General features: G+C 37.5%; 1 protein-coding gene across 1 annotated transcript; it reads right to left on the reverse strand.

Moving 5' to 3' along the window:
* Nucleotides 1-13,838: 13,838 nt before the first annotated feature.
* LOC5569838 (chymotrypsin-2) lies at nt 13,839-14,864 on the reverse strand. Its single transcript, XM_001658688.2, has 2 exons — nt 14,758-14,864; nt 13,839-14,686 (listed from the first exon to the last, which is right to left on the reverse strand). The coding sequence occupies exons 1-2, from the start codon at nt 14,813-14,815 to the stop codon at nt 13,974-13,976; spliced, it is 771 nt and encodes a 256-aa protein (XP_001658738.1). The 5' UTR covers nt 14,816-14,864; the 3' UTR covers nt 13,839-13,973.
* Nucleotides 14,865-16,558: the final 1,694 nt, after the last annotated feature.

Genomic DNA, 16,558 nt, shown 5'->3' on the forward strand with positions numbered 1-16,558 from the left:
TTCGACACTGACCGGCTACTGACCGCAGGCTCACGCTGTCGCGCTGTACTACTTCCACACGTCACGTCGAGGTGCTGCACAGTGGTTCCATTTATTCTACAATACGGTTAACTATAAGAAACACGCTCTAGGTTGTCATAATTGATATCATCCATTTTCTATAATGTAAGGTGAAAAAAGCATTCTAATACACATTTTTTTTACCCCCAATACCCCTAGATGTTGTTTGCTATTCTTGTTGTCAGTCCATAAGACGCAAACGGAGAGAGGATATCAATTTTCATTGCCATTCATCTGGTTGTCGGTTTTAAGAATCATTGAGAGCAGATGCTCTGGAAGACAAAGTACCAAGCCGCCCTTCGAGCGGCTTGACGAAAAGTGCTTTTGAGGGGCTGGGAATCAAACCCATGGCCATCCGTATACCAGGCAAACGTGCAGCCAACTACACCACTTCGACAGTCTCCACACGAGAACTTATTTTTCGATATTTGGCTTATGGCCGGTACCACTGTGCGCTGCTGCCCTGTTAGATACTCATGCCCTAAGAAGACGCAAGCCGTGATAAATGGAAGTCGATGGTAATTAATTATTATTGTAATGATTCGCGGCAGTGGAAGCAGAAACGAGTGGCTACCAACAAATGTCTTATGTTTCATCGGTTTTGGTGGGTGTGTTTACATAAAAATAAATTCGCTGGTGATGAACTTTCAATGACGCTGTGGCATTAAGCCAGTGTTTGCCTCTCACACTCAAGGCGGGTCGAAGATAGTTTGGAAGACAATCCAACTTACAGCATTAGTTCAACGGTGGGATGAGCATGGAAATTTGGTGAAATGACAGAGGGGCAGCCCTTAAACCATGTGGTCATTTTATTTTTAGGCAACCCTCCTTTGCTCTGTGGTGTTTGACTGGCGCTTCCCTTCCACATCAATCATTACGTGGTTTGTGAACAGCTCCAAAGGGGGGGCAAATAGTAGTAGCGGTATTTGCACAGCAGTGGTAAAAAAAGACATGTTCGGAGGGTGTCCGGCCATTTGGCCGTTGCCGTATGACCGAACGCCATTTGGCCGAATGGGTCGTTTGGTCGAATGCCGTTTGGCCGAATTACGGAAAAAAATTAAATTGCTACAACGCTTTGATTGTTGATTTGCATGATGTGGCGGGACGAAGTTGTGGACTCCACACATCGTGCAAGACTTTAAGCTGATGGTTGATTCGTCTCTGAGTTATCAACGGTGTTCTAAGGTTTCAAGTGTCTTTAATGATTTCATCATAAATTTTTTCCTTCTTTTAATCATAGAATTTTCTTTCGAATTAAACTGGTTTCATTCATATCGGCAATAATTTAGCTTATGTTTTCATTGGGAATTTTACCTTCTTTTATTCATCGGCAGTTCTTTGTAGTTATACAGCCATTCCATGAAAAACCGATCTAGTGGGTCTCCGAATTCCGTGCAAATTTGCTATTTTGTTCCTTATCCGAAATAAGGATACCGTAAAACGGGGTAACTTTGATAGTTTTTTCGAAGAAAACTTGAATATTTATGCATGCTGTTTTAAAGATTTACAATTTATATTTTTAAAACAAGTACTGGCATCCTAGCTATCGATTACAGTCGATAGATTGGCAAAAGATTTATTATGAATGGATATATATTTTTTCATATAATCGAAAGTTGGTTTTCTGTTTTGGGGTAACTTTGATAATGGAGTATGATTCGAACAAAATTGAATGAATAACGAACATTTGTAGGGCATTGCATACCTCTAGGCGTTTAACGTTATATGGAAATTTCTGACTTAGTTTACAAAAATGGTCCCAGTTTGTGAAAATGCTTTTCGCTAAGAGATTTGAGACCGGTTTCAAGTTCTATGATAACTAGGCTGTCAAAGAAAAGTGGCCAACTATTCAAAACTACATCAAATAGTGATCGTAGAACAGATTGTTTGTAAGCGTTTCGAAAATGCTAAAATTGTGTAATTTTTTAAAATTCGTATAGAAAGCCTAGAATGTTCTTGATTCAAATGAAATCCGCTCTTACATGAAGTGTCATACTAATGTTCCTTAGTTTTGCATTCGTTTTGCTTAACTGATTAACAGAAATTATGATATTTCGTTTAGTATGTGGTGGGTTACGCACTATCAAAGTTACCCGCATTATCAAAGTTACCCCGTTTTACGGTACACGTATTTTTGGATTTTTTGATTAGGGTGACTTTGCAAAATTTTTATTTTAAAAAAAAATATAACTTTTGAACCGTTTGACCGATTTTCAATCTTTTTGGACGAAATGAAGGCTAAAGATTTTGAATTTTCGGGAAAAATATAAAATTTCACAAAAATTGTGTTTTTTACATGAAAAAACTCAATAGTTTCCGTTTTTTCTTGTTTTGAAGGCCTCAGGACCAAAGGGGCTATCGCTGTACTAATTTTTTCTTGAAAGTTCAGAGCATTTTACGTATACTGTCAAATTTTCAGCGATGTATGTTTTTTAGTTTTTGAGATATATTATTTTGAAAATACGAAATCAGTCATTTTTCATCGGCACATACTGTAGATCTCAGCGCATTAGATTTGTAATGTTTAAAAAAAATCATAACTCAACCGATTTCCAATCTTTTTTTATGGAATGAAAGCTTAAGGTCTCAACTTTTCAGAAAAAATAGAAAAAAATAGAAAACTTTGAAAAAAAAAATCTCACATTAAAATATATGAAAATTTCTAAAAAAACTAGAAATTTATATATTTTTTCACGTTTAAACATATTTTTATCAGATTTTTTAATTTTGTCTGAATAGTTGAAATTTTAAGCTTTCATTCCATACAAAAAGATTGGATATCGGTTTAGCTGTTCAAAAGTTATGATTTTTTTTAAACATTACAAATCTAATGCGCTGAGACCTACAGTGTGTGCCGATAAAAAATGACTGATTTTTTATTTTCAAAAAAATATATCTCAAAAACTAAAAAACATACATCGCTGAAAATTTGACAGTATACGAAAAATTTTCTGAACTTTCAAGAAAAAATGAAAACAGCGATAGCCCCTTTGGTCCCGAGGCCTTTAAAATACGAAAAAACGGAAACTATTGAGTTTTTTTTATGTAAAAAACACAATTTTTGTGAAATTTTATATTTTTCCAGAAAAGTCAAAACCTTTAGCCTGCATTTCGTCGAAAAAGATTGAAAATCGGTCGAACGGTTCAAAATTTATAATTTTTTTACAAATAAAAATTTTGCAAAATCGCGATTTTTCTGGTCACCCTATTTCGGAAATGGTCACCCTAATCAAAAAATCCAAAAATACGTGTATCCTTATTTCGGATAAAGAACAAAATAGCAAATTTTCACGGAATTCGGAATATACTGATGAAACTAATATTTGCATTACACTTGCTTCAATTTTCATAATTTATTCATTTTTTTGATCATAGGCTGTTTTTTAAAGAGTGTAGTATTTATCATAGTTATTGGAATTTAGGCTTGTTCATTAAGAGACTTTTTCAAAACACATTTTTAGCACAACGGTTAACTTAGGTGAGATGTTTTTCTCCTCCAAGATTAAGATTGCAACGTAGAAACTGAACTCTGCACCGTTGCTTGCATAAAGCAGTAAACCGAACGAAATTTCTTGATAGTTTTGAAAGACTTTTGACCCGTGAAAATGTCCGGGCAAAACTGCTGGAGAAATGCTTCAAGAAAAATTCCTAAGGAAATGCAGGGTAAATTTCTATAATTGAATACTTTAAGAATTTATTTAAAAAATTGCAATACAAAAAATGGGAGAATATTAATAGAAACTGATGATGATCATTTTTTAAGGTAATGTATTATACAAAAATTTCACATCATGCATTAAGCTCAAAAAAGGCCAATAGCCTTGAAACAAATGCAGCAGGAATTCTGCTAGGGACAGGAATTTTTTAAAGGATTTCTCCCATAATTTCACCATCATTCATGCTTCCAAAAATTCCTCCCAAACATATTTTTAAATTATTTCAAGAACGCTTTAAACATTCCTCACTGCATTCTACAAGGATTAATTCCAGATATTTCTCCCAGAATTTCTTTTAAGATTCCTCACGGAATTCCCTAGAAAAAAATCTCACAAGGATTCTTTCAGGGAGTTCTCTACAAATTGTCATTAGATTCCTCCAGCAAAACTTCGAAGGAGACCCCATGAAACCCCTCCAGAGATGCCTTTATGAATTCTTCAAGAAATTTCTTTTGTAGATTTTTTCAGTTATTTCCTTCGCGATTTCAAAAAGTCTGCAAAGATTCCCCTAGGCATTTTGTGTTAGAGGTTTCTTAACCCCTCTACCAGCAGCTTTTTTTTTTGTACATAAAGAAAAATGGGAATCGCTATGTAGTTTTTGTTTCTCAATATATTTGCATCACCACAAGTTCTCAAAAAACTCTTCTTTTTATTGATCTGTATTGGTTTTGATCATTGGTCATCTGGATCCGGAGATATTCAAAAATTCCTAAGGGAACTGACGCGTAGCAATGACCCACGTTGATGTCTCAAGTAACAGAGTTTTCTCAAGTTCAGTTATTGACTTTTCAAAACTATACTATTTATTGTGAAAAAATGAAACAGATGGGTGCAACTTTAGTAACACACATGTTATAATTAAGGTATATCAATTGTTATATACAGTACTGGACAGAATAAAGTACGCATTGGCTGTTTTTCCATACAAAATGGTCAAGTTTGGAGATCTGAATCTCAGCTTCTAGTGGTCCAATTGATCTGAAATGTTCACCACAGCCTAGATATAACATAGATTTTACTCAATTAAAATATCACTGTATTTGAAACACAATCTTTTAAATTATTGAGAATCTCTCAATTCGCAAAAAAAAAGCAAAATTCTACTTTAAAAATATTTAAAAAAAAAAAAACAGTTTTACCGAAAAATGATGTTCTGCAAACTTGTGTGTATTATCAAATTGTAAATTTTTGCAGAAGGACATATTGCTCTAAATATTTTCGTTTGAAAATTATTTCTACTTAACATTTTGTTATTATTATCAAAATTTGAGATTTACGATAACTTAAAAGATCGTTAATGAAAGACTATGAATTTCTAGCCTAGCAAATTTGAGGTTACTTTCAAGCTGCGGTGAAAATTTCAGGTCAATCGGACAACTAGAAACCGAGATATAAGACTCCAAACTTGATCATTTTATATGGAAAAACGGCCAATGCGTACTTTATTCTGTCCAGTACTGTAACTGTCAAATCTTGTCAAAGAGTTAATCTGCATCAGGTGTAGCATGTGTGCTCCTTGGGAACCGTTTTTTGAGTAATAAGCTTTTATGTTTTTGGTACAACTCCGGCCGTTACAAGATCTTGAAAACCTAAAAAACATCATATTGTAGTTTTTGGATTTCTCGAAGGGAACTCAACCGATTTGAATGATTTTTTTAGAGAAGCTCCTTATTACCTTACATTGTATAGCCCGCATTTTTTTTTTATAAATCGACTTAAACCAAATGGTGGCTTTAAAAACATTTATATGGGAAGTGTCGGTCCCCCAAGGAATACCGGAATATATTTAAAACTAGAATGTGTCAGTGCAAAACCTACTGATTTTCTTTGATTCGATATCGTGGGATGAATTAGCAGCAATCATCAACGACGCGTACAAATTTCAATGACGGCCTACTTCGCCTCAATGCTAATAGGTCTGAATTTAAGTAAACTGAGTGAAAAAAGTGGGTAGCAGCGTCCAAAAGGAGACTTTACTACATCCTTGTTGTTTTGTGCACATTATAGCTATCCTTTTCATAATTAATTCACCCTTCTTTTAAAAATAGGCTGTTCTTCAGAGCATTGCAGTGTGGCTGTGTGAATCTCAACATAATTAAAGGGCAAATCCAAACGAAACTTAGTATGTAAAACTTTTTTATCTTCTAATAAGTATTTGAAAAATACTTTGTTGATCCAGACTATTTAAAAACTCATATGGAACTATACAATTAGAAATAGTCTCTACATGTTCTGCATTCGGGGTAGTGTCGCTCGGGGTAATGACCTATTCGGGGTAATGGCTTTCGGGGTAATGGCGTTCGGGGTAATGGTATTCGGGGTAATGGCGTTCAGGGTAGTGTCAAAGAGTCCTATTTATACAGTGTTCATCGAGAATAATTCTCGCACCGACGATCTTGGAAAACGACAATTTGGAGTTAATGCACGGATAATATTTATCAAAATGAATAACTACTACAGTCGCCTCTCCACATCTCGATATCGAAGGGACCATCGAGATAGGGAGAGATCGAGACAAAGAACGTTAATTTAATGTACAATAGATTGAAAATCACTCCGTTACTAGGAAAATAATGAACAAACAAACTTCATTTCGAGTTTCAAAATTGTTTTGAATCGCTTAAATCTGGTCTAGTAACCTTTGATAATGTTCACATCGACATATAGAGAGAAAATTGGGAACAAACAATTAACAGGAACACATCGAGATATGGAGATATCGAGATAAGGAGGATATCGAGATATGGGGAGAGAAATCGTATGCAGAATGAAGGGATCGAAGCAATTATCGACATAGGGAGAAATATCGAGATGTAGAACATCGAGATGTGGAGAGTCGACTGTAGCTCTATGAACATATTCAAGGTTTAATGATTGCCTGTGCGATAAATTTTCGTACCCAACACAGTGTTTTACAGGAAAACGTCACCGTAGCTTGAATTGGACATTTTATTTTGGAAAAACCGACAAATAATCGGCGTCAGTTAATCGATTATCTCGATTATTGAGTGACCCAGGTATCGATGAAAGATCAATCGATTAGTCGAAATTGCTTGAGCTTGAGCTTGATTGGCCGCCCGTGGATGCTACTCCAGTATCGCCAGATCAGCTGCACTTACACAAGGAACCAACCGAATGACTGCTTGGGGCTAACAGGCATCCTCAGTGTATAAGTGCTGGTGATCTTCTATTTTTAGCGACAATGGTGCCTGCCACGTCAGAATGCAGACCAATGTGGGGAAGGGGGAGGAATTGATGATGCATTATACCTTACTTATACATATTACATTACCACGTAGACCGTATATACCACTGCATCTAAGCCAGTTCATGCGGGAGTGTATGGATTGGGGGAAAGCCATGGCAGAGAGGTTTACTTTTGTGGTTAGCAGACTGCCTATGTATCAGGCGCAAGGAAAGGCATGCGCGTGGAATGGAAGCGTTACCCGAGGAGGAACAAATAACTACCCAATAACTTATGCATACCATTTTTTGGTATCATACCAAAATTAGGTATTGTTCAGTTGTTAATACCTCAATTTGGTATTATAATGGTATTGAAAAAAATCTTTAAAACAATTAAGAATACCTCATTGAGGTATTAAACAGCTATTGAGGTCTGCTGGAGGTATTGAACTATAATTGAAAAATTTCATTTTTATATGAAAATCCATCAAGTATTATTGAGGTATTACAATACCTGATCTAGTTATCAGTTTGGTGTTCGTAGAATATGCTTGAGATATTATTTGAGGTATTTTACCTCTTATGCAGGGCTAATTCATACCTCATTCAGGTATGCAGTATTGGAAATTGTCTGGTATGGAATACCTCAATTTGGTATTCAGTAGTTATTTTCTTCTGCTCGGGTAGGGAAACGGTTTCTTGTCCGTCTCTGGTTCTAGCGTTTTGCTATGAACGAATAGTTTGAATCAAACACGATTTCATCCAGGCATTCCATCAGGAGAACTTCTAAAGATTCAATCATAAATTTCACGAAGGTTTCATTCAGCAGTTCCTTCAAGGTTTTTATCAGGACTAGCTCTATGGATTCCATCGGAAGTGCCTCTCCGGATTCCATCGGAAGTTCCTCTAGAAATTTCTATCAAAAATTCTTCTGGGTGTTTTATCAGATGTTTCTTTCAGAGATTCCACCCGAATTGCCTCTAAAGATTCAATCAGGATTTTCTCCAGAGATCATATCAGGAATTCCTTGAGGAATTTCTGATGGAACTCCTGTAAGAATCCCTAGAAGAATTCCTTATTCCTTGTCCGGGGATTCCATCAGGAATACCTCTAGCAATTTTATTATAAGTTTCTCCAGCGATTCCATCAGCAGTTCCTTCAGAGATTCCACCTGGAATTCCTTCCAGCGATTCTATCAGGGGTTTCTCTAGAGATTCCATCACTAGTTATTCTATGAATTTCATCAAAAATTCCTCCATTGATTCCATCAGGAGCTCCTTCAACAATATATTTAGGATTTCCTCCAAGGATTTCATCAGGAGTTCCTCCAGGGATGCCATAAAGAGTTTTTTCTGAGATTTCACCCGAAATTTCTCAAGAGATTCTGTCAGGACTCAGGAGTTCCTCTAAAGATAGTATCAGGAGTTCCTTCAGGAAACTTATCAGGAATTCCTCCAGAAATTTCATGAGGAGTTCATCTAGAGATTTCATCGGGAATCTATTAGGAGTTCCTCCAACAATATCTTTACATTCCTCCAAGGATTTCATCAGGAGTTCCTCAAGAGAATCTATCAGGATCCAATAGAGATTCTATTAGAAGTACCTTTAGGGCTACCATTAGAGTTCTTCTGAGGATTTCATCAGGAGTTCTTCCAGAAATTCCACCAAGAGTTCCTTCAGAGATCCCAGCTAGCATTTCTTCCGAGATTCTATTAGAATCCAGAGTTTTTATAAGGAGGTCACCTAAGAATTCCATCAGGATCATAAGGAATTTCTATAGGCTTTCTTTCAGGTGTTCCATCAGGAGTTTTATCAGGAAATTTTCCAGGGATTTCATCAGGAGTTCCTATAGTGATTCAATAGGGAATTCTTCAAGGGATTTCATCAGCAGTTCCTCGAATGATTTCATCTGGAGTTCCTGCAAGAATATCTTTAGGAATTCCTTCACGGGTTCCATCAGGAGTTCCTCCAGATTCCTCCTTCAGGAATCATCATTAAATTCTTCAGAAATTTTAATAGGAGCTCCCTTAAAGATTCCATAAAGAGTTCCTCTAGAGATTGTATCAGAAGTTTCTTCAGAAATTTCACCTGGATCTTCGAGGGATTGCATCAGAAGTTTCTTCTAGGGATAACATCAGGATCTCTTCTGGGAATTACATCAGGAGTTCTTCTGGGGATTTCTTTAGATATTCCACCTGGAATTCCTTCTGTTATCCTATCAAGTGTTCCCAAGGGATTCCATAAGGAGTTCTTCTAAGGACTTTATCAGGAGTTCTTTAGGGTTGCCATTGGAATTTCTACAGGAATTCTATCAAGAGTTTCTCTAATGATACTAACAGGAATTACTCCAGGTTACATCACAAGTTTTTCCAAGGATTCCATCTGAAGGAGTTCTTCAATAGATTTCATTGGGAATTTATGCAGGGATTCCATCGGAAGTTCTTTCATGGATTCCATTAGAAAAACTTCTAAGACTTTATTATAAATCCTCCTGGGATTCCATCATAAGTTATGTCAAGGATTCTATCAGAAATTCTTCTAAAGGTTCCTTTAGGAATCTCTCTAGGGTTATGCTGGGTTATTTATTATGAATTTATTTACCCGAACTTCTAGAGAATACTTCAAGAGATTCATCCAAGAACTCTTCAAGGTAGTCCTCCTGGAATTCCTTAAGGTGACGATGAATCGAAGCCATAGTTCAAATTTTCAAGAGCACGGATCTGGAGAACCAAACATCCGTTTAACCTGAAAACTTAATCGATTGGTCACGAGCTGGTGGTGACCAATCGATTAGGTTTTCAGCTCAAACGGATGTTTGGTTCTCCAGATCCGTGTTCTTGAAAATTTGAACTTTGGCTTCGATTTATCTTCACCTTAAGGGATTTCTCCCGGAATTTGTCAAGGGATACCTCCCGAAATTCCGTAAGGAATCAATCCTCAAGGAATTCCTCCAGCAAAATCTCTAATGATTCTCGAAGATCCAGGGATTTTATCAGAAATTTCTTATAAGTTCTCTGGCATTACTCAAGAGATTCCTTCCGGAATTTCTCAAAGGATTCCTCGCGGAATTCATCATGGGGCTCCTCCCGGATTTCCTTAAGAAATCGATCCCGGAGAGGGATTCCTCCGGATTTTTCAAGGAATTTCTCGTGGAATAACTCCACAGATTCTTGGGGATTTTCAGGAACCCTCCAGCGATATTACCAGAAATTTATCAAAATAGTTTCACCTGTGAATTGGGAATCTACCAGTATATCATCCAGTGACTCTATTAGGAATTCCTCCTGGGATTAAAAAAAAAGGAATTCCTTCAGGGATTCCTCTGGGAGGTTCCTTCGTGGAGGCCACAAAGATGAACTCTAATTATCCAATAACTAATTTCCTATGCGATGTGAGCACTATTTCCTGTAAAGATTCCACTAGTAATTCCTTCAGATGCTTCAACAGTATTTTCTTTAACTATATCACCTGTAATTTTTCGCGAGAAAAGTTTTTAAGGAATTTCACAAGAAGTTATTCTAGCGTTAACACTGGGAATATCACCAAAGTTTCACTGGAATAACCACCAGAAATATCTAGCAGAGTTTCGCCAGAAGTTCAACCATAAAATACTTCAGAGGTGTTACTAGGATTGTGCTTCAGGATTATCACAAATTCCCCCAGGGATTTAACTGATATTTACTCAGAGTTTCGAACAACACATTTCTCTAAATACCTCAGGATGAGTCCCTAAAGTAGATCTTAAAGATTTTTTTTTCATATCTGAAAAAAAAATTCCATGGAGATATATTTTTGGACATTATGGGAGGTATCACCAAATAAATCAATAGATTACACTACGTCTGATTGTCTGTGCTCGAGCTGTTTAACCAAAAGCGGCGGGCTCGTTTGTGGTGCAGAGCGCCACATCCAAGTAACGGTGAAGCATGGAGGAGGAAATGTGATGGTCTGGAGGTGTAGGAGTAGGAAGCCTCGTGAAAACCGACGGAATAATGACGGCAGATTCCTACATCAACATCTTGCGGTAAAATCTGGAGGTTTCGCTGATCCAGACGGGCCTTGAAGAGAAATTCATATTTCTCTAGAACAACGACCCGAATCATACTGCCAAGAAGACCAAGTCTTTCTTCCGGTCTTGTCGGATTAAACTGCTGGCATGGCCTCCACAAAGCCCAGACCTCAACCCCACCAAGAATTTGTGGGCGATTCTCGATGCCAGGGTTGACAAAACTGGTGTTACCAACAAAAATAATTATTTTGAAGCCTTGAAGCGCGCCTGGGAAGAACTAGAACCACAACACCTACAAAACCTGGTGAAAAGCATGCCGAAGCGCCTCCAGCAAGTCCTTAAAGCCAAAGGAGGACACATTAACTATAAATTTGCCTTTTATTTTTCTTAAATCATCTTTTCTGGGGCCAAGAAGGAAGTAGGCACTTAACTTTACCACTATTATTTTTTCAATACAAATTGATTTTCTTTTTCTTTGAGTAAAATTCTTTTTTTATCAAAATTTAGTAAGTGCAACTTTAAAAGAATATCAAATAAGATTTAAGTGTTTTAACTTTAATTTGAACCGAATCAATGAGAGAAATTCGAAAACTGGTGTGGTGGGCACTTTATTTTGCCTATCAGTGTAATTCCTAGGGAGTTTCCTGGAGAGATTCCTTGGTATATTTCTGGAAGAACTTTTAAAGCAATCCCTGAAGGAGTTTCTGAAAGATTCTTTATTCCTGGTAGATTCCTTGGAAAAATCCTTCAAGAAATACTGGATGGAATTGATGGATAAATTCCTTTAGGATTCCTCGGAGAAATTGATATTAGATTATTGAAGTAATTCCTGCAGAAATCCCAGGACGAATGCCTCATAGAGTCCTTCAGAGATACAAGGAAGAATCTTTGGAGGAAACACTGGTGGAGTTTATAAAAGAATCTATTGAAGATTCTCTAGAGGAATACCGAAGGATAACCTGGGAGATCCTCTCAAAAAATTACAAGGGGGATCTCTAAAGGCTTTCTGATGGAATTCTTGGAGGAATTGTTGGGGGAATCCCTGGAGGAACTTGATGCATCCTTGGATAAATTGTGGGTAGTATCTGTATAGAAATGCTTGAAGTTTTGCTGGAGGAATTCTTAAATGTATCTTTGGAGGATTCATTGGTGGAATTGTTGAAGGAAGTATTGGATGAACCACTGGAGAAATCCCTTGGGAAGTATTTGTATATATCCCAGGGGAAATCTGTTGAAAAATTGATAGAAAGAATCGCTGAAGAAATTCCTGGTGGATTTTCTGATGTAACTCCTTGAGGAATTTGAGGTGGAGAAGTCCTTGGAGCAAGCCTTTAATAAAGTCCTGGTGAAATCCTTGGGGGAATTTCCGGTGATGATTTTTTTTTTTCGAGAAATCCCTTTAGAAGTATCTGAAAGAATTTGTGATGTGATTTCTGTGTAACGCGTGATGGAATCCTTGGAATGAACTTCTAGAGAAATTTCTGAAAAAATCTTCGAAAAAATGTTTATAACAATCTGGAGGAATTATACGAGGCAGCCTTGGAGTCAGCCCTGAAGAAATTTTTTGGGATTTTTGTGGACAGATGTTTGAAGGAATCAGTGGTTGAAATCCACAATAATTTGTAGAGGAAACTCTAGAGGAATCCTTGAAAAAAATCCACCTGATGGTATGCCTGAAAAATGTTCCCCGGAGGAATTTCTGGTTGAATCTGTGGATAAATTTCTAAAGGAATTATTGATAAAATTCGTGGTAGAATCCCAGGAAGAGCTTTTGTATAGCTTTTAGTATAGCTTATGAATTCCTGGAAAAACTTCAAAGCAGAATAACTAGAGGAAACGACTAAAAGATTCTGGATAGAATGTTTGAAAAAAAAAAAATCCCATGGACTTTCTTGTATCAATGACTGCTAAGAATATTTCCCGAAACAGACCTGTCATGATTGCTGAGTTTTGCCGGAATATTTCGTACGAATTATAATTGGAATTCCTCTTAAATATTTATTTCTTCCGGTACTTGAATGTTGAAAGTTCTTCTTTTCCTTAATGCGATTATTGCCAGAAAATCGCGAAAAGACTCTCCCTCACAGCCACAGTATTCGAAAAAACAACAATCACATATTCACTAGACTCTCGGCAAGTCTAAAAACATGCGAAGAAATATCGTGTTGCTGCAACCAACCTTGACAGTCGGTCAAACGGTTGCACCAACATAAATCGGTTTGACAAAGTACGAGGAAAGGGACGGGCCTGGGATTTAACCTATGACCTTCTGCTTATGAAGCAGAAGCGGTAGCCATCAGACCACCAACCCCGTCAGATTAATCGATTAGTCGAAATAATCGATTAATTTGCGACAACTCTAACTACGATCTGCCGCCAAAACCGAATAAAACTCTTCTCACACACACCACTTTTTCCGTTGAAACTTCTCGGCGCCACCAGACGCAACTCTGAAGCTCTGAATATCTCTTATCTTCCATTGTTCTCCAACGTTTCGATTTTTTTTTCTGCGCTACTTTTTATAAGCCAGCACTTTACATTTTCCTTCTCCTTCCCTGAGAAGAACCCCTCATACACTTTTCCATCTTTCGTTTTAGGCCCAGAGACCAATGTAAAACTATTTGTTTTACAAAAACACAGCATTACATCCTCCCAAATATTCCACCAAGACACTTCCGACATTCGTAATTGCCAAAACAATTCCTCATACGGAAATAGCAAAAATGCACTTTTCACATCACCAACTTTAACAGCAAGCAAGCACAAACGCAACCATTCTCGACGGTTGTCATTCAGTAAATGATGTCACTCCACATGGTGGTACTACAAAACTCGAAAGTCATAGCACAATAAAAAGAATGAATAACAACATTTTACAAATATTCTCGCTTTATTTTAAACTAATGTCGTTATACAACCGAATTTTCTGAATAAGCAGTTCATGGTTATTGGCATTGAAATTTCGATTCACATTTAGTGGGTAGTCTTTGCATCAAGGCTCGTTATACCGCGTTAGCCAGAATCCAATTGATGTGCGAAGATGTGCGAGCGAACACATCAGGAGATCCTAAACCGCAAGGAATGCCCCACGAGACGATTCCATGCTGGAGGCCTCCGTGCACCAATGGACCACCGGCGTCTCCCATACACATTCCCCTGCCAACTGGGCTCAACGTACAGATGGTGTTATCGAAGACCCTGGCGCTGTTTGCGGCCGAGTGACGACTGCGGCAATTAGCCAGAGTGATAATGTCGGTTCTCAACCACTGCAGGTTATTTGGGATGCCGGCATTGGCCCCAAGTTGACCCCATCCGGTAACCACCGCTCCGGCAGCAGTGTTGACGAAGGTAGATGACAGACCAATAGGCTGAGCAAACTGGTTGAAAGCGATGGCTACGGTAGTCTGCACCATGGAAATATCATTGGCCAGGGTGCTGGGATTGTACGATGGGTGGATTATGATGCGTGATGAAGCGTGGGCAAAGCCACCGCTGTTCAGCAAATGAGTCCCTACGACGACACGGGTATTGGCCAGAGTACGTCCCTGAGTGCAGTGAGCTGCCGTCAGAACATAACGGTTATTGAGGATCGAAGCACCACAGAAGTGCGTGTTGGCAGAAGAGCGTAGCGAAACCTGATACGGGAACTGTCCAGAAACGGCATTTGAACCACCGACAATACGGCCTTCCCACTCAAGAAACTCCGGGGAGAGAGCTGAAAGTGGATTAAGGTGGATACTTCAAACTCTGTTTGATTTAAACGGACACACTATTGCCAGAACTTACTGCCTCCAAAGACGGCTGCGGCACCGAGAAGCACGAAAAGCAGGCTCAAACGAATCATGCTTTTTACAGTTCAATCTACTGAATTAAGCCTGTTGGTTTGAGTTTGATTCTTTTATACGTTCTTCGGTTGGTTATCGAGGCTGATAACGTTCCGAGCAACCCGGATACGATTAGCTTCAGTAGCAAGCATTGATAGTGCAATATATCAAAAATAAGTGCAATCTAATCAGTTGATGCAATTAAAATTTTCGGATTTATGAATTGGTTCCATTCACGCTGTGCTTATCTTTTGATCTGAATTTGATTCGTATTATCTGGGATTAGTCGGTGTTTTCCTCATATGAATAATAAACTACACAGTGAAATGCACAAAAAGTAGACACAATTGTGACCATAATCTCTGGACCCCAATTATTGGGTATGTAACCATACTAGGAAAACCTTATATTGGTTTTGATAGTTTTGTTCAAAATTCAGCGTTGCGCCTTTATCAATTTTGCAGCTTGAGTTTTTCTTTGTATATCTGTACTGTTTTGACTCATATCCTGAACACCTAAGGCAAACAGTATCTTCAAATGCATCTCATAGGCATATTTGTGATATTTAGCTGATATGTGTGAAAATTTCAATTTCTTCGTAAAGTCAAACTGTTAGCTGTTAGGTGTGCAGAAAAAAAGGTTTATTTAAACTTGATTAGTATTGTTTTTTACGTGAAATAATGAAACAACATTTTGATTCAAATGCCGATCAATGTGTTCATTTTGTCTCATATTCCGAACACCTTGATTCAAATTCCGAACAGCACGAATAAATTGTGTTCAAATGAATAATTTCGCAAATAAATTTATCTGAGCTAGTTTTACTGACCTGGAACTAGTGAACCACCACTACTCCCGCGATATAAATTATATTGGAGACAATAAAATTGAATTACAATTGATTGCCATTTTCTTGTTATTTGGTGACATATTTCAGCGAAACATTTCAACCAAATCGCCATACAAAAACCGAGTGTTCGGAATATGAGTCTGTTCGGAATTGGAGACAAAACGGTATCTCATAAATTATTAAAAAATCCCCATTGCAATAGTCTGACAATATGCTTGTAGCACAAAAACTTGACACATGACGTAGTTATGTTTTTTGTACTGTTCTAGTATAAAATCTAAATATAAAGGCATTTTTTAATATTTTGCATAATTTAATAATTGTTAATATTTTGGCATGACTGCGGAAACCTCGCTACACAGCATCCGCGTGGTGCTTAAGGGTGGCGGGTTCCATAGATTTGGTAGAATTTCTTTATTACGTAACAATTAACCAATTTAAAGGGATGAATCTGGTGTAGTGGTTGGAACTTATACTTCTTACGTCAAGGACCTGGGATTAAATCGCATCCCCGACTTCCATTGGAAAATAAGCTGAGCTGTTGTTACCGAGATGAACCAACTCAGGGCTTAAAATCTTGTTAATAAAGATAGATAAACAATTGAATTTTCTAGGAGCGTTTGGATTATTTCATTTTCGGATTTATTATTGATAATCGACCTCGAAAGATAAATTTCAACGGTTTCAAAACCCCGGTAATATTTAGAAAGCGATTGAAAATTTTGAAAAAAGAATGGAATATATGTGACATAATATTGACGAAACTGCATTGAAAATCTCATCCAGTTTCGTTCAGGCAACATAGTGTTCATCCACGTACCAGCCCCTCTCTAAATTTGTTAACAAACTGTGCACGATAAACCGTAACTACTCAGATAACAAACGATACGAGTTACAAAACGAGCTGTCTTCA

This window comes from Aedes aegypti, chromosome 3 (assembly GCF_002204515.2).
Source record: "Aedes aegypti strain LVP_AGWG chromosome 3, AaegL5.0 Primary Assembly, whole genome shotgun sequence".
Taxonomy (NCBI): domain Eukaryota; kingdom Metazoa; phylum Arthropoda; class Insecta; order Diptera; family Culicidae; genus Aedes; species Aedes aegypti.

What these genes read in the sequence shown, in the direction of transcription:
- LOC5569838 (XM_001658688.2), bottom strand. Translation starts at nt 14,815, where the DNA reads ATGATTCGTTTGAGCCTGCTTTTCGTGCTTCTCGGTGCCGCAGCCGTC. An exon ending in CGCAGCCGTCTTTGGAGGCA is followed by an intron (nt 14,687 to 14,757) that starts GTAAGTTCTGGC and finishes ATCCACTTTCAG; the next exon opens with CTCTCTCCCCGGAGTTTCTT.